Source organism: Cetorhinus maximus, chromosome 17 (assembly GCF_964194155.1).
Source record: "Cetorhinus maximus chromosome 17, sCetMax3.hap1.1, whole genome shotgun sequence".
NCBI lineage: Eukaryota > Metazoa > Chordata > Chondrichthyes > Lamniformes > Cetorhinidae > Cetorhinus > Cetorhinus maximus.
Genome location: NC_135895.1, coordinates 96,743,392 through 96,762,819, shown reverse-complemented (window position 1 = coordinate 96,762,819; position 19,428 = coordinate 96,743,392). Strand labels below are relative to the sequence as shown.

Genomic DNA, 19,428 nt, shown 5'->3' with positions numbered 1-19,428 from the left:
GCAGTGCTACTTCCTGGATCCCTCTACCTGCCTCACTCATAGTCACACCCTCCTGTCCCTGACCACTGGCCGAATTTAAGGTAGTTAATCTAAGGGGTGTGACTGTACCCTGAAACACAGCGTCCAGGTAACTCTCCCCCTCCCTGATGTGTCGCGATGTCCGAAGTTCAGGCTCCAGCTCATCAAATCTGAGCCGGAGTTCCTGTAGCAACCAACATTTGCTCCAGATGTGGTCACTGGGAACCATAATGGGGCCACCAGCTCCCCCAGCATGCAGCTACAACACATCGCCTGGCCCTGCATCTCTCTTTTATTTAATTCGTTTTTCAATTTGTTTTTAAATTTCCTACTGGTCTTTTTATCAATCTGTAAAATATTTCTCCTATTTACCTTTAACCTGAAAGCAAGTTAGAATAGAGTTTCAAAATATGCTTTGAACTCGATGTTAAGTCCGGCAGGCTGTAAAGTGCCTAATCGGAAGGTGAGGTGCTGTTCCTCAGTTTGCATTGGGCTTCACTGGAACATTGCAGCAGGCCAAGGACGGACATGTAGGCATGAGAGCAGGATGGTGTGTTGAAATGGCAAGTGACAGGATCATGCTTGCGGACAAACTGAAGGTGTTCCACAAAGCGATCACCCAGTCTGCGTTAGGTGTCTCCAATGTAGAGGAGACCACATTGGGAGCAGTGCTCCCAGTGTTTTTTTTTCTAGTTTTATGTTGCAGTGTGCAATTAGCATACATAAAACGATTTACAGGTCAAATGATTTGTATACTTTTATGTAAGTTTTATATTAAATTCAAACATGTCGGTTTTAACAATCTGTTTTGTTTGTTGCATTAGGCCATGGCCATAGTCACTCGCTCTTCAATGGAGGAATTCCTGGACTGAATCACGGACACAGTCATGGAGAGCACGGTCACGGAGAGCACGGGCACAGTCACGGACATAAATCTCTACATAGCCATGATCACAGCCATGGGCATGGGCATTCCCATTCTCAGGAGCACCATCATGGTGAGTTATGCAATACCAGTTCTCTACGCATCTACAGTTGCAATGGGTGAATACTTTATTGCCAATGAAACAAACGGTGCTTATTTTCTGTCCTTGGATTTATCTCTGGTGTGTAGTCCACTAAGCTCATCACCATGATTATGCAATGTTAAAGCAGATTAATTTTTGTTATGTGTCAATTATCAGATAATTGGTGATTATGAAACATAGTTAAGGAAACCAGTGGATTTGTACACAGGTTATGACTGATTATGAAATGTTGGCCAGGTCACATACCAGGAAAACATGCCATCTGATCCATGCCATCTGATCCATGCCATCTACACAAGCAAATAGTTCTAATCACATTTACTTGGCTTGTTCCCATATCCCTGAAAACCCCTTCCTCCACCTTTTCATCTAATATTGAATGTTGACAATTTCTGTATCAACTAATATGCCTAGAGGTGAAGCTCATAGCCTCTCAGCTCTCTGAAGAAGTCTTCCATCTTCAGTTCCTAAACATCTCTCACTTTTAAACTTGTTTCTGTGCCCCCTTGATCTTGGCCTTACAACTACTGGAGCCAATGGTCTATCTATCTCATCCTTCCATAATTTTAAACACTTATTACATCACTGCATAATATGCGTTATTCTAATGAACATATTTTTAAGCTTTTCTTAATTCCTCATATCTGGCAGCATTCTAGTGAATCTACTGTATAGTATTCTTCTTTAAGCCTCTATATCTTTCCAATAATATGGAGCCTGTTTTGCACACTGTACTCTGTGATCTTAAGGTTTTATATGGGCTCACCATTATCTCTTGGCTTTTATATTCCATACCTATTCAGAGAGAACCTAGGATTGAGGTTTCTTTTAACTGCCGTATCAAACTGAAGTGCTGCTTTTAATGTTCTGTGAACAAGTACAACCAATTCCCTCTGGACCAGAATGAAATTATGACCCAAAGCAATGCATGATCTTAGTTTAGTAATCATATTGCAATATGGAGACATCTTGTAGACTGACTTGGCATAAACCTAAGTGCAATCTTAAGAACTACCTAATGGTCCAGTGGATAAATACATCATCACATTGTGATACTGAGTCATACAGATCTTCCAGACTTTTGGGTTGATTTCTGGGAGCTGATTTTATCCAGCCAGCTGTTTTCAGTTCGTAGTACACCTAGCCACAATGTGGAGATGGTCAAATTGGCTCGAATCCTTATTCCTCATTGATGTCTTGGGTGTATGAAATGTGAAAGTCTGGGAAGAAAGAGGGTAGAATTTAGTTGAGATGGCCTTCTGGAATTGACTGCCAAGCTACACATAAGCAGTGCCATTTGGGTGAAGTTTTGGAAGGTGGGTGATCCACACAATCATGCATCAGCACAACTCAATGCCTTTAAGAACCAGAAGGGGGCAAAATTGTATTTTAATTACTATCATAGAATAGCTACAGCACAGAAGGAGGCCATTTGGCTTGTCGTGTCTGTGCCGGACCTCTGAAGGAGCAATTCACCTCGTACCTTTTCCCTGTAGCCCTGCAAATTTTTCCTTTTTCATATAATGACCCAATTCCCTTTTTGAAAGCCTCAATTGACCATGCCTCCACCACACACTCAGGCAGTGCATTCCAGATCCTAACTACTACTATGTTTGGGAGAAAAACTTGTATTGGAACAGCTAAGTATATAGTTTGCAGCTTGTGATTTGAAGCACATTTCTGACTATTTTATGATTTTATCAATGTTTAAAGATTAGATCAATCCTTCTGCTTCTCATTCTGGTTCTGTTATTCCAAGGAAAACGTATGAGTGAAACATGCAGTTCTTGGTTTTTCCAGGGCTAAGCATGGGGGGAAAAAACTTGTCTATTTATGTACATTTATGAACTACTTGTAAAACAACCTGGTTCTTAATCTTACAGTTGGTGGTACTGTGTTTATTTAAGAAGCTGATAGATTACAGAATACATAAAACTATAAATCCAGTTAGCACCTGCAGTGTTCTTTAAGGTAATAGCTAAGTGTAAATTTAGCTCAATTTGGGTGATCACGTTACAATTTTAACTTAAAACATTCCTGCCCTTTTCACTATTCTAAGTGTAGTTCCTCTACTCCAGCTGTGTGATCAGTAATGTGCACTTGCTGATATCCTTAGTCATTAAAGCATAGAAGGAAGCCATTTAACCCTATGATTCCTTCTATTGATTTCGAGTTACCATTTGAGTAATTGTTTCACAAATAATTACTGAAGATATCATTAACTGTTGCTACCAAACCAGTGACCAAGCTAAGAAAATGGGCATCAAGGTTTATATGCCACAAACTATTCTTTGACATCTCCTGAAACACTCAATTATGCAACTGCCTTGTAACTCGCTATCTTCTATCAATGCATATATTGTAGTTTTGTAACTATAGGCACTATATTTTTCTGTACAGAAGATTACCAGTGTGATACACTACAAGCAAAAGGATCCAATAAACAGATTTTAGAAGGTTTGTGAATTGATAATTTTGAAGTAAAATTGCCGCTAACACTCTGAACTGAGCTTCACTATTCCTTTGTCAGAAAAACTGATAAGCAATCCAAGACTTTTTTAAACTTGCTCTTTGTTCTCTAAATGTATGAGGCATTCAGTAATATTTATTTACTGAGAATGGTATTGCTTGAAAGCATAAATAATTTATTCTTCCCCTTTTTTTCATTATAGGAGTTTTTCTGCATATTGTAGCAGACACACTTGGCAGTGTAGGTGTAATAATATCTGCCCTTCTGATGCAAAACTATGGCCTTATGATAGCAGATCCTATCTGCTCTATGTTGATTTCTTTCCTTATAGGAATAAGGTGAGTAACTCAGGGTTTCTGTTCTTCTAGTTTGTTGGGTGTTCTTGGGAGTTATTGCAGGACAGCGTAGAGTCAAGTTGTGACTAAGAGAATGAGTTAAATCAGATGAGCCTTTACTTATGACAAACTCACTCTAAGTATGCTTGAAGTCAATGTATGGAGCTGGGGGTGTGGTGGTGCTTTATGGAAACTTCAGAAAAAACTCCTCCTGTCATTCCTTGTTTCTTCGCTGTAAAAAGACATTCACATATCTTCTTTCCTGGCACCTTGACAGCTTCCCAGCATTGGATAAAAGGCACTGGACTCCATTTGTCTTTGCCTTTACCCTCCAAAATACATGCAACTTCCGCCCCCCCACCCAAATCTCATGTAGTTACTTGCCCTCCATAGCTTCCTTCTCACCTTGCTCCTGACCTCTACGTCAATCTCTATTCCCATCCACCCATTTGCTCTTTGACCTGACACTTCCCCACCAATTAGATTTTTTAATTTATTTATAAAGTTGAATAAAAAAACTTTGAAAAGAAAATTGTTTGATGAAAGTCAATAAACAGCTTTAAAGGCAAAGGCAGCAGTGGGAAGGAATGTTAATTTCCTTGTTCCTGCTGCTTCATAATCTTATGTGCTAATTCCATTATTTGTAACCATTTGTTTAATGTCATTTACTTTTGTCAGTAACTGAAATTTCTAATGTCAAATAAGAATGTTAAACGTTTTAATTTCATTGTGAAATACATACTTACCTATGCTATCCTTATTTCCTAGAATACTTAATTACCCCTTCTCCCCACTTCCCTCAAATTGCCTGGTCATCCATTGGTTAGCGTTTTCTGGTACTTCAATTTATAAGCTCTCCACTCCTCCTTTCACTGTAAAACCTTGAGCTTTCACCAGACCCACCTTACCTACAGGCCTCATGCCAATTGCTTCCATGCCTTTTCCCCAATCTAAGATATAGCTTTCCTGCTGATACGGCGGCCACTAACTGAGACCAATTTTAAGTTGCTTCGAGTACTTTGAGATTTTGCACCATTTGTCAACTTTCTGCAAACACAGAGGGCCCTTAAAACTGTTCTCAGCTAAGGGGTAAAGGCAACACGGTGAGAACACAGTTAAGACCTGAAGGAGGCCAAATAGAGGTGTGATCAAATTCTACCTCCACCCTCTTAATGCTTCTAACCCTGCTCTACCCGTTCCTGGCTTCTCTATCCCGCAGCTTCTGTTACCCATACCTGCTGAGACAAACCCTCTCCACAGTACTTTTGTATTGTGATTCCTACCCCAGTGCTTCCAGACCTAGAGATTCCCCATAGCTACTCCAAAGTACTTGGGAATTCCTCCCAAGTGCATGCAACATCCCCTTGCAGCACTGCCAAACCCGCAAACTACCTGCTGTTACTGTCAGGCTTCCCTCCTGCCAGTATTCGCAAATGCCAGAATCCCTTCATTATTACTCCCATAGTGATAAATCCTCTATATTCTTCCCACGTTTAGGCACTCCTTCCAATGCCTGAGATCTACTTCTCATTGGTCCCAGATGGTGAGGGCTCCCTTCCAGTATTCCAAATTGATCCAGGATTCAGAACTCTCATTCCCACAATTCTTCCAGAATGTGGTATTCTCCTTGCCTCCATGACAGCACTCTTTCCTGAATAAGTAAATATTGTATCAGATTTCAGTAATTTGATATCTTTTTGAATATGCAGTTTTCTGTGATTTTTGTTTTGCCGCACCCTTCTAAGTATGAACAAATCAAGTTTTATTATTTGCCTCAAACTACTGTGCTCTGTTCCCACATTGAAATGTTGGAGATGAGCTGCAGGAGAGCAGTTTTGCTAACAGCAAAAATGGTTGTTACCACTAGGAGATGCTCAAAGCTGAGGTTTGATGGGTCAAAATAAAAGCAAAATATTTGAAATACACAGCAGATCCAACCCATCTATAAAGAGAAAGGAGGTTAATGTTTTAGTTCTAGACCTTCAAACTTTGAAGACATGTTACTATTAGACTGAAATACTTATATCTGAGGTCTATTCTAAACTATTAATACATTGTTCTTTAGCTGGTTTGTAGCTAGCACTGGTTCTGCTCTGGCAACAGCCTATTGTTCTGTACTGTTTTCTGACTCTTGCCATTCCTAATTTCCACCCATACTGATTCTACTTTGATATTCTAAGACCATATCCTTTCTCACTTTTGCCCTTATGTCATCCTTTACTATCAGGGTTACCCTTCCTCCTTTGCTATTCTCTGAAGTTCCAAAATATTGTGTACCCTTGAATATTTATTTCCCAACCTTGAAAACCTTGCAACCATGTCCCTAATGGTGACTAAACCTAGACCATTTACTTCTATCTGTGCCACTTTACCTCTGCTGGAATCTATTATTAGGGAAGTCTTAGCAATACACTTCGAAAGCATAGTATGATTAGAACAAGCCAACATGGTTTTACAAAAGGGAAATCCCACTTGATAAAGTTTTTTGAGGATGTAACTGCAAGATAAGGGGAACCAGTAGAAGTGGTATACCTGGATTTCCAAAAGGCCTTCAATAAGGTGCCTTACAAAAGGTTAATGGAAAAGAGCTTGGGGTAATATATTAGCATGGGTAGAGGAATGATTAATGGACAGGAAGCAGAGAGTGGGCATAAACAAAGCATTTTAAATTGGCACGCTGTGACTAGTGTGCCACAAGGATCAGTGACTGGGATCTCAGATATTTACAATCTATATTAATGACTTAGATAAAGAGACAGAGAGTAATGTATCGAGATTTGCTGATGATACAAAGCTAGGCAGAAGGACACAGAGAAGCTGCAGAGATAGGCTGGTTAAGTGAATAAGCAACAAGATGGTAAATGAGGTATAATGTGAAGTTATTCACTTGGTCATAAGAGTAGAAAAGCAGAATATTTTTTTTAAAAGATGTGAAACTTGTAAATGTTGATACTCAGAGACTTTGCTGTGCTCGTACAAGGAACACCAAAAGTTTGCTTGCAGGTCCAAGCAATCAGGAAGGCAAATGTCATGTTGGCCTTTATTGCATGGATGTATTCCTGGGTGTATTACAGGAATAAAGAAACCTTGCTACAATTGTATCGGGCTTTGGTGAGACCATGTCTGCAATACTGTGTGCAGTTTTGGTCTCCATGTTTAAGGGTGAATAGACTTTCATTGGAGGTGATACAATGAGGGTTCACTAAATTGTTCCCTGGAATGAGAGGGTTGTCCTATGATAGGCTGAGTAAATTGGGCCTGTATTCTCCAGAGTTTAGAAGAATGAAAGGCAATATCACAGGGACACAGTCTTGGGGTAAGGGGCCGATCATTTAGAACTGAGATGAGGAGAAATTGCTTCACTGAGGCTTGTGAGTCTTTAGAGTTCTCTACTCGAGCAGAATACATTCAAGGCTGAGATAGATCTTTTGGTGTCTCGGAGAATCAAGGCATATGGAGAGTGTGCAGGAAAGTGGAGTTGTAGCCCAAGATCAGCCATGATTGTATTGAATGACAGGTGCAGGAGTAGACCATATGGCCTGTTCACCCTGCTCTATTTCTTGTGTTCCAAGGTAGGTTGAACCTGTATTTTGATTTTGTGCAGATGGTGGGCGAGGATAGCACTCTTTCCTCTTAGTCCAAACAGTAGCTATACTGTAGGACAGAGAATAAACCAGGAGATAATGAGGGCATGTATAAAAGGCAGTACATTAATCATGGGCGACTTTAACCTTCATGTAGATTGGGAAAATCAAATTGGCAGAGGTAGACACAAAGCAAGAATTCATAGTGTATTCGAAACAGTTTCTTAGAACAATATGTTGTGGACCCAGCCAGGGATCAGGCTATTTTGGATCTGGTAATGTGCAAAGAGGCAGGTTTAATAGATGATCTCAGAGTAAAAGATCCCCTAGGAAACAGTGACCATAATATGGTGGAATTTAGCATTCAGTTTAAGAGTGAGAAACTTGGGTAGGAAACAACTGTGCTAAACTTACATAAGGGTAATTACAATTGGATGAGGGCAGAGTTGGCTGGAGTGGACAGTTTAGCAGAAAAGACAGTTGATGAACAATGGCAGATATTTAAGAAAATAGTTCATGACTCTCAACCAAGATATATCCCAGTTAGGAAGAAGGATTCAAGGAAGGGGATAATCCAACCATGGTTAACCAAGGAAGTTAAGGACAGTATCAAATTAAAAGAAAAAAACATACAATGTGACAAAGATTAATGGTAAGCCAGAGGATTGGGAAAGTTTTAAAAACCAACAAAAGATTACTAAAAAAAATAATAGAGGGAGAAAATAAACTTTGAGGGTAAACTAGCAAGTAATATAAAAACAGACAGTAAGAGCTTCTTTAAATATATTAGCAGGAAGGGAGAGGCCAAAGTCAACATAGGCCCCTTAGAGAATGAGGCTGGGAAATAACGGGAAACCAGGAAATGGCAGAAGAGTTGAATAAATACTTTGCTTCAGTCTTCATGGTAGAAGATACTAATAGCATTCCAAAAATACTAAATAATCAAGGGGCACAAGGTGGGGGGAGGAAATAAATACAATAATTATCACTAGAGAAAAAGTACTAGGGAAACTAATGGGGGTTAAAGGCCGATAAGTTGCTTGGACCTGATGGGTTGCATCCTAGGATATTAAAGAAAGTAGCTACAGAGATAGCACTGGTAGTAATCTTCCAAGAACCCTTAGAATCTGGAAAAGTCCCAGAGGATTGGAGAACGGCCAATGGAACACCCTTATTCAAAAAGGGAGGGAGACAAAAACCGGGTAACTATAGGCCAATTAGTTTAACATCAGTCATTGGGAAAATGTTGGCGTCTATTATAAAGGATGTAATAGCAGATTTAGAAATACATAATCTAATCAAGCAGAGTCAGCATGGTTTCATGAAGGGGAAATCATGCCTAACATTTATTAGAATTCTTTGAGGAGGTAACAAGCTGGATAGATATAGGGGAACCAGTAGACGTAATATATTTGGATTTCCAAAAGGCGTTCAATAAGGTACTGCACATAAGGCTACTTAATAAGATAAGAGCCCATTGTGTTGGGGTAGTATATTAGCATAGAGGATTTGCTAACTAATAGAAGACAGAGTTGGGATAAGGGGGGCATTTTCAGAATGGTAATCTGTAACTAGTGGAGTGCCACAGGGATCAGCGCTGGGGCCACAATTATTTATAGTATATTTTAATGACTTAGATGAGGGAAATGAATGTACTATCGCCAAGCTTGAGGATGACACAAAAATAGGTGGAAAGGCAAGTGGTGAGGATGACACAAGAAGCCTACGGAGGAATACAGACAGGTTAAGTGAGTGGGCAAAAACTTGGCAGATGGAATATAATGTGGGAAAATATGAGGTTATGCAGTTTGGCAGGAAGAATAGAGAAGTTGAATATTATTTAAATAGAGAAAGGCTGCAGCACAGTGATTTGGGAGTCCTTGTGCATGAATCCCAGAAAGCTAACATACAAGTTAGCAGGTAATAGAGAAGGCAAATGGAATGTTGGCCTTTATTTCAAAGGGAAAGAAGTACAAAAATAGGGAAGTCTTGCTAAAACTATACAAGGCACTAGTTAGACCACACCTAGAATACTGTGAACAATTTTGGTCCCCTTATCTAAAGAAAGATATACTGACATTGGAGGCAGTCCAGAGAAGGTTCACTAGGTTGATCCCAGGTATGCAGGGATTTTCTTATGAGGAGAGGTTGAGTAGGTTGGGCCTGTACTCATTGGAATTTAGAAGAATGAGAGGCGACCTTATTGAAACATATAAGATTCTAAGGGGCTTGACAGGGTAGATGCTGAGAGGTTGTTTCCCCTTGTGGGAGAGTGTAGGACCAGAGGGCATAATCTCAGAGTAAGGGGGCGCCCATTTAAAACAGAGGTGAGGAGGAATTTCTTCTGAGGGTAGTCAATTTGTGGAATTCTTTACTGTAGAAGACTGTAGAGGCTGGGGTCGTTAAGTATATTCAAGGCTGAGATAGACAGATTTTTCAGTAAGGGAATCAAGGGTTATGGGAAAAAGGCAGGAAAGTGGAGTTGAGGATTATCAGATCAGCCATGATCTCATTGAATGGCGGAGCAGACTACATGGACCAAATGGCCTACTTCTGCTCCTACATCTTATGGCCTTATGTATGTTCAAATCCCTTCCTTGAATTAAGTATGTGCCGAGGCTGATATTGCAATACAGTACTGAAGGAGTTCTGCATTCTCAGATGTTGTTTCGAGGTGATGTAAACTGAGGCCGCATCTCCTTATAGAGGTAGCGGTATAAGGTTGCATGAAACAATTTGACGGGCAGGTAGCCTTGGTGTCTTGACCAACATTCGTCCATCGGCTAAGACTTCCAAAAATAGATCATCTACTTCGCTGTTTGTGGAATCTTGCTGTACAGAAATTGGTTGCTGGGCTACGTAACAGTGATGACACTTTAAAAGTAATAAATTGGTGTAAGGTACTTTGGGACTTCTTGAGCAATTCAAAGGGGCCAAATTAAATGCAAGTTTTCTAAAAGTCTATTAAGAACTTATTCACAAATGATTACATTTGAAACCCTTTTGGGGAAAAAAAATCCCTTTTGAAAGTGGGGCTGGCAATTTAAATTTCACTAGAGCTGCATTCATTGCATCTGGTATCTCCATCACATGACTGGAATTTACTAGTGTTACCAGCCATATTTACTACTCTCATTGAGAAAAATCTTAATCAAGTCAACTTATTTAATGTATGCCATGCGGAAGTCAGTTCGTCACGCTGGTGTTGTATAAATCAAAATCTTCTCTCGAAAAAGTAACCCAAATTTGGAACAGTAGAATCTTCTAATTGTACTGCCAGATGATTTTCAGTTCAAGTAGATGTATAAAAAATATACTGGCACTTTTGATTCACTGAAATCCTATAGACACTTATACTGTGGGACTGACATTTAAGAATAGAAACTGGACTGAAATTGCCTCACTTAAACCTAAGAAATTTATTTTGATGAATGTGTTCCATTACTACTGTTTCTTGGCAGTAGCACCATTCTGTCATGTTCCTTGCTTATCTGGTTGCATGTTGCATTGTGTTGCTGTATACTTGAGCCATACAGGTGGCAGTGTTGGATAGTCTGGTGAAAATGAGCAATTTTCCTTTATCTTGCATGTACAGCTCTCATTTAGTCTTGCATTTATATTGATTATTTAAATTATTCTTTAAAAGAAAAAGAAATGTTGAAATAATATAAGTTGTGCCCTACCTAGTAATGAGTTGGAAATTGTTGAGTAGTCTGCCCACGCACCCCCCCCCCACCCCCCAATATTAAAAGTAGATCTGTGCCATAAATTTTCTGGACAGAATCTGGGACAGGAATGGCAAGTTGGTGGGGGGGGGTGGTGAGGCAGTTTCAGTGGATTTCTTTCCCTTTGCCAAGCAGCAGGGGCCTTCAGTTTTTTGCAAAGTGTTGGAGGGTTAATTGTGTCCCTGAAAAGATTTTTTAGAATTGAAATGGAAACTGCTTTAAGAAACTGGTATGGCTTATAAAATATATTCTGCTTCCTTAAGAATTAACTCGTTCACTAGTGCCTTAGCCAAATAACCCTTCCACCTTCTCTTTTACCTTTTTCTCACCGTTCCCAACTGTAACTTTCCTCTCATATACCCAAAACAAACAGAATCCTTGAGCTTAGTAAGGCCACATCCATAAGATAAATGACTTCCAGCTGTTGCACACTAGAGTAGCTGTATCCTCCCAGTGCTCTCCCACGTAGAGATCAGCAGTTCCCTGTCTTGATTGGTCAGAATGATTTTATAATATATGGAATTTTCCTGTAAGTTGTGGCCTGTTTTTACTAGTGGAAAGCAATTACTGCACAAAAGTAGCAGAGTGCTGCAGTGTTGATCTCATTCTTTGACAATGCACACTTGTAAATAATTCTGACAGTGTTATTGAATTTTGGAACTTTTGTAAAAGCTGTTAGTTTTAAAGAGAATTTCCTTAAGTAGAACAAGACAACATGGAGCTAACTAACATGGGAGTAGATCTCTTTTCAGGCCTTTTGGCTGAAGAGTGAACTGCAAGGAATGAGTGAGGCAGTAACAGTCGTGAGAGTCCAGATTAACATTATAAACAAATTAAACAATGCTTCTTTGTTACCTAAACCCCTTTCTGTGGTCTGTAGGTGACTGTTACATTATTAGGTCTTGATCTTTCCTACTTTGGTGCAGCATCCATTTTTCCTTATGCTTCTTTTCAGCATTTTTATATGTTAAAGGCAATAAACACAACTTAGTAACTGGATAATTGAAGGAAAGGTAATTACTCATTGGAAATATTTAAATCAGCTGTTAAAATGCACATTATAATTTTTATTTCTCCTGTTGAAGATTGACCAAAATAACCAAACAGCCTCCAGATGAGCTTTAAATTCCAACCTCTTGTATTATCAGGAAAATAATTTTGCAATTAAATTTTATTATTTCATACCTTGCATCATTTTTAAGCTTTATTTCATAACCACTTTCAGATGTTCAGTCAGCTCTAAATTGTTAATGGGGGTGATAAGATATTTGCCTGAACACTAATTTAAACTTCTGTAACCTTTTCCATTATGGATTTTTTTCCATCTTAATTGAGGTGTCAAAAGCATTATATTTATTTCTGTGCCAACATTAACAGTGCAGTGTCCTTGCAATAAATAGTTTATTCTATGTAAGTTCTGTAAAAGTTTGAGTATGGCACATTTTTTTGTTTAGACCCATCTTTTATGCTCATGTATGAACAGCTAAGAGTATTACTCAGAACATAAATTTAAGCTATGAAACTATTTATTTTTATTCCCTCAAATTATACAAAATACAAATTGAATTACATCTATATAATCATATCTTGTACCTGTACACACCTTTGACACATCTTACAAAGATCCTGCCCCTGAAGTGTGGGTTAGACAGCATTGCATCTGCCAAAGTGTCACATACCCATAGGCTAAACTTCACAAACAGTTCAAGTAACCACTTATCTGTAATCTTTCTTCATCAAAAACTCTCCTTATATTATATGTCAACAGCTCTGTTTTCATTAACCTCAATGAAGAGTGCAGGAGGGCATGCCAGGAGCAGCACAAGGTGTCATTCTGGTGAAGCTACAACACAGAACTACTTGTGTGCCAAAGAGCATCAGCAGCAAGTGATAGACAGAGCTAAGTGATTCCATGACCAACAGATCAAACGTAAGCCCTGCAGTCCTGCCACATCCAATCATGAATGGTGGTGGACAATGAAACAATTCATTGGTGGAGGAGGCTCCACAAATATCCCCACCCTCAATGATGGAGGAGCCCAGCACACCAGTGCAGAAGATAAGGCTGAAGCATTCACAACGGTCTTCAGCCAGAAGTACTGAGTGGGTGATCCATCTCAGCCTCCTCCAGAGATCGCCATGATCACTGATGCCCATTTTCAGCCAATTCGATTCACTCCATGTGATATCAAGAAATGACTGAAGGCATTGGATCCTGCAAAGGCCAAGGGTCCTGACATTATTCCGGCAATAGTACTGAAGACTTGTGCTCCAGAACTTGCTGTGCCCCCAGCCAAGCTGTTCCAGTATATTTACAACACTGGCGCCTACCCGGCAATGTGGAAAATTGCCCAGGGATGTCCTGTACACCAAAAGCAGGACAAATCCAACCTGGCCAATTACTGCCCCATCAGTCTACTCTCCATCAGTAAAGTGATGGAAGGGGTCATCAACAGTACTATCAAGTGGCACTTGTTTAGCAATAACCTGCTCACTGATGCTCAGTTTGGGTTCTTCTATGGTCACTCGGCTTCTGATCTCATTACAGCCTTAGTTCAAACCTGGACAAAAGAGCTGAACTCCAGAGGTGAGGTGTGAGTGACTGCCCCTGACATCAAGGCAGCATTTGACAGAGTGTGGCATCAAGGAGCCTTAGCAAAACTGGAGTCAATGGGAATTGGGGAAAACTCTCTGCTGGTCGGAGGTCAATCATCTCAGTGACATCACTGCAGGAGTTCCTCAGGCCCAGCCATCTTCAGCTGCATCATCAATGAGCTTCCTTCCATCATAAGGTCAGAAGTGGGGATGTTTGCTGATGATTGCACAATGTTCGCCATTCATGATTCCTCAGAAGGAGAAACAGTTCATGTCCAAATGCAGCAAGAGCTGGACAATATCCAGGCTTGAGCTGAGAAGCGGCAAGTAACATTTCGTGCCACACAAGTACCAGGCAATGACAATCTCCAACAAGAGAGAATTCAACCATTACCCCTTGACATTCAATGACATTACCATCGCTGAATCCCCCACTATCAACACCCTGGGGGTTACCATTGACCCAAAACTGAACTGGACTAGCCATATAAGTACTGTGGCTGCAAGAGCAGATCAGAGGTCCTGAATCCTGCGGTGAGTGACTCCCCAAAGCCTGCCCACCATTTATAAGGCTCAAATCGGGAGTGTGATGGAATACTCTCCACTTGCCTGGATGAGTGCAGCTCCAACAACACTTGAAGTTTGACACCATCCAGGACAAAGTTCGCTTGATTAACATCCCTTCCACAAACATTCACTCCCTCCACCACCGACAAACAGTGGCAGCACTATGTACCATCTACAAGATGCACTGCAGAAACTCACCAAGGCAGCACCTTCCAAACCCCGACCACTATCATCTAGAAGAACAAGGGCAGCAGATACATAGGAACACCGCCACCTGGAAGCTTCCCTCCAAGCCACTCACCGCCCTGACTGGAAATATATCTCCATCACTTCCACTCCGTCACTGGGCAAAAATCTTGGAACTCCGTCCCTAACAGCACTGAGAGTGTACTATACCACAGGGACTTCAGCGGTTCAAGAAGGCAGCTCACTACCACCTTCTCCAGGGCAATTGGGGATGGGTAATAAATGCTGGCCTAGCCAGCGACACCCACATCCCATAAATGAATAAAAAAAACATTGGCTACTGGTTCCGTACACCTTTAAATTTAAAATTCTCACCTCGGAAAACTGACAACCTGGTCACATGCTGTTTGTGGATCCTTGCTGTCCTCAAATTGGCTGCTCTTTCCCAACATTGCTATAATGACTACACTTTATAAGTACTTAATTGCTGCAGAGTGTTGATTGTTGAAGTTGGGTTTAAATCCCATTATGCCCTCATCCCTCCCTATTTCTGTCACATACCATCCCCAGACTTTGTTCCACTCACTCTGATCTGTTGTTCATCTGCCTTCCCTTTGCTGCACAATAGGTGGACAATGCCAGTTATCTGGGTCCTCAGCTCTGGAATTCTCTCCCTCAATGCCTTTGTGCCTCCAATTCCTCTTAAGACTCTCCTTAAAATCTGCCTATTTCGCCAAACCATTGGTCATACTTCCTAATATCACCTTTGGACCAGTGTTTGTTATTTGGATTATGCATCTCTGAAGCATCTTACATCTACTTTTTCAAAGTTTTTTTTTCCCAAGATTGAAAAGAATTGCTGTTTTTGGGTGACACTATCAACTCTGATTTTGATCCTTTTGTGTATTTAGATTTTACCAGTTTTAATAGCCATATGATAGCTAATGCATAGTCTTTTTATATTTGATTTGAATAACTTTCCAGTCTTCAAATTATTTTATGAATCCAAAGATAATAAATATAATCACAGATTAGAATCCTGAATGCTTGAAGACTGTTTGAAAAAAAGTGGCATATCCAGTTCCATTTCTACTAATGCTATAAATCTAAATTGTTCTAAATTTTAAGCAGTTTCACATCATACTATGGTCTTGATTTGGAATGAAACTTGTAGTTCCTCTGCTGCTGATTGCATATGTATCTGGGGAAGTCAGACCAGCATAAACAATGTAATTGGAATTCCTGGACACCTGGTGCTGAGTGGGGGGAAACACTTCTCGTGCTTGGCTGGTGACTTGAAGCTGCTTGTCATGTGAAGTAGGTTGGGACAGTGTTGTGTGTAAATTCTTCTACTACTTTTCAGTTTGAATCAAATCCACTTGACAGAATTAGGAGCCTGAATGGTGCTAGGATTAGATACTAATATTCCACTTCAAGGACTTGGCTCTAAATCCACACTGATAGCATGAAAGTCTTCTCTGTCAATAGGAATCTTGTATGACATTAGTTTGGAAAAATTCTCCATGCAGCTTTTTTGACCATGGCACAATAAAGCCTCAGCAATTTTGGAGCACTCTGTATAGTTTCTATTTAGTATAGGTTTCCAGTAAAAAAAATTTACCTTCATGGGCACAGGCCACAAATGGCTGGTGTGAAAAATGTAGAAGTGTCACATTGATGTAGTACAGGGCATTTGTCTGAAAATGGATTAAGGCATGTTGTTTGGACAGTGTGGGAGGGATCTTTTATCTGTATCTAAAATTGTAGAAATTGCAGCTTTCTCCATGAAAAGGCCCACAGCTGTTTAGAGACATGAGTTTCTTGGGGTGTATAGGGATGAAACATAAAATTGCCAGTTTGCCCCATGCTTTGAGAACAAATTATATTAAATAAAAAGCAACTTTGCCATTGAGTGGCTAATACTGACACCAGTGTATAAAATGTAACATAACATGTTGCTGATACAAAGCTAGATGGTAAAGTAAGCTATGAGGAAGACATTAGACTGCAGAAAGATTTAGACAAATTAAATGAGTGGGCAAGGCATGGCAGGTCGAATAAAAGTGGAGAAATGTGAAGTCATCCACTTTGGAAGGAAAAATAGAAATGCAGAATGCTTTTTAAATGGTGAAAGACTGAGAGATGTTGGTATTCAGAAAGACCTAGATATTCTTGTACATGAGTCACAAAGTTAACGTGTAAGTACAGCAAGCAATTAGGAAAGCAAGCGGTATGTTGGCCTTTATTATAATGTGATTGGAGTTTAAGAGTGAAGTTTTGCTACAATTATATAGAGCCTTAGTGAGATCACACCTGGAATGCACTGTGTTTTTATGGTCTCCTTACATAAGGACTAATATACTTGCTTTCGAGGGAATGCAACAAAGGTTCCCTAGACTGACCCCAGGGATGAGAGAATTGCCCTAAGAGGGAAGATTCAATAGATGAGGCCTATATTTCGTTTAAGTTAGAAGAATGAAAGGTAATCGATTGAAATGTTCTTAGAGTTTGATGGACTAGATGCTGGGAGGATGTTTACCCTGGCTGGAGAGCCTAGCACTAGGGACCATAGTCTCACGATAAGAGGTTAGCAATTGCATATTCAAGACAAAGGCCAATAGATTTTTGGGTATTAAGGAATATGGCAGTAATGTGGGAAAGTGGAGTTCAAGGAGAATAGTCATGATCTTATTGAATGGCGGAGCATGCTTGAAGGGCCGAATGACTGCCTCCCCCCTATTTCTTCAGCTGGAGTTACTGCCATTCATTCGTAAGGGTTCAGAATTTCATGGATAGCCCATTCTGGATGTGGTCACTCTGCAGTTGAAGAGAGTGCATGAAGAGAGGGAATGGGTGACTGCTAGGCAGTAAAGAGAGAACAGGCAGGTAGTGCAGGAGGGATGGGGAGGAAACTTGAAGTTTGGCCCCGTAGGCTAGGAGAATGGAGAGAAGTGGCACAGACAGCTGAATAGATGGTCTCAATCTTTGTGACATGTCCATGAGCTCCCTGCACATTTTGGCAGAAAAAAAGAAAAGCACTCCAGGTCCCACTACCTCATGGGACATCCTGCCCCACATGCCCATAGGTCAGTGGATTGAGAATCAGCTGTTTAGAAAGTGAAGCCCATTGGCAGAAACTTGTGACCCTGAGTAAACGTCTTGAGCAACAGTTGCTGATGGTACTGTTGGTGAGGGTGCAGGAGTCCATGGAGTGCATCTCATTCTCCAACTGGCATTCAGTTTAGAATACTAGCGAGGGCGATGGTTCCTCTGGGAGTGCAGGCAGAGTCAAGTCCACAGCACTTTGGTGGCTCAGCCGTATGGGGAGGTGGTTGAGGTGGGGTGCATGTCAAAGAAGAAGGGTGGAAGAGCAAAAGTGGTAGGGGAATCAATAGTAAGGGCAACAGGCATTTCTGTGGCAGCAGATGTAACTCCAAGATTTTTGCCTCCCTGGTGCCAGGGTCAAGGATGGCACTTAGTGGCTATAGGACATTCTGTGAGGGGAGGATGAGCGGCCAGAGGTCTTGTCCATATTGCACCAGTGACAGGCTAAAAAGAGGGATGAGATCTTGCAGGCAGAGGTTATGGAGCCATGCGAGAGATTGAAGTGCAGGACTTCAAAGGTCGCAACCTCCAGATTACTCCTGATGCCACGTGTGAGTGAGTACAGAAATAGGGAAGATAGGGCTGATGAATATGTGGCTGGAGAAATGATACAGGTTAGAGGGCTTGAGATTCCTGGGACACGAAGCTGCTTCTGGGGGAGGTGAGACCTGTCCAAGCCAGACAGCTGCACCTCAACAGGGGCTGAGAGCAATATCTTCACAGAGTGGGAGTAGGGATTGCTAATGTTGTCAGGGAGAGTGTAAACTAGCTTGGTAGGGGATGGGAATTTGCGAATTAATTCAGAAGGGTGAAAAATTGGAACGGGAAGGCAAAAATATATTAAGCATGTTTTGAATGCAGAGGAAACAACGGCTAAAATATAAATATTGGTGTTTGGCAGTGCTAAATGATGTATACTGCAGTACAAGAAGTCCAGGGAATAAGACAGATGAGCTGAGAGCACGGTAGCACATGGGAGTATGTTATAGCTTTTACTGAGCATGGCTGAAATAAGGGTAGGAAATGGCAGCTCAATATTCCTGGTTACAGGGTTTAGAGACAAGATAGAGGGGGATAATAAAGAAGGAGGGTGTTGCAATATTTATTAAAGTAAAATAGCTGTGAAGAGGGATCATATGGTAAAAAGATCACCAAATGAGGCAGTATGGGTTGAACTGAACAAAAGGAAAAAAGGGGCAATCACAGTGCTGGGAATGTACAATAGATCCCCAATGCTATAAATTAGAGGGAGATAGAGGAGCAAATATGTAGGCAAATCTGAAGTGCCAGAACAATAGGGCACTAATAGTGTTGGGGGGGCGGGGGTTCATTTACTCAAATATTAATTGGGATAGAATTGGTGTGAAAGGCACAGAAGAAGCAGAAGTCTGGAATGCATTCTGTAGAGCTTTTTAACCAGCATGACACAAAGATTGGCTGGGTGGTTAACAGTGAAGTTGAGTGTCTTAGGCTACAGGAAGATATAGATGGTTTGGTCAAATGGGCAGTAAAGTGGCAGATGGAATTTAACCCTGAAAAGTGTGAGGTGATACACTTTGGAAGGAGTAATTTGACAAGGAAGTATTCAATGAACGGCATGGCACTAGGAAGTTCTGAGGAACAAAGGGACCTTGGCGTGTGTGTCCATAGATCTTTGAAGGCGGAAGGGCATGTTAGTGGGGTGGTGAAAAAGGCATATGGGACACTTGCCTTTATCAATCGAGGCATAGATTACAAAAGTAGGGAGGTCATGTTGGAGTTGTATAGAACCTTGGTGAGGCCACAGCTGGAGTACTGTATGCAGTTCTGGTCGCC

The 19,428-nt window shown here is 40.8% G+C and overlaps 1 protein-coding gene across 4 annotated transcripts in view; it reads left to right on the top strand.

Moving 5' to 3' along the window:
- Nucleotides 1-19,428, top strand: part of slc30a7 (solute carrier family 30 member 7) — a 66,023-nt gene that overhangs the window by 27,052 nt on the left and 19,543 nt on the right. For 3 of the 4 annotated variants that reach the window (XM_078561665.1, XM_078561663.1, XM_078561667.1), the window contains 3 exons: nucleotides 843-1,016; nucleotides 3,447-3,503; nucleotides 3,719-3,854. In XM_078561665.1, the coding sequence (XP_078417791.1) occupies nucleotides 843-1,016; nucleotides 3,447-3,503; nucleotides 3,719-3,854 (367 nt within the window). Of the gene's footprint in view, nucleotides 1-842; nucleotides 1,017-3,446; nucleotides 3,504-3,718; nucleotides 3,855-5,348; nucleotides 5,514-19,428 lie in introns of those variants that run through there. The other variant, XM_078561666.1, reaches the window with a different exon arrangement.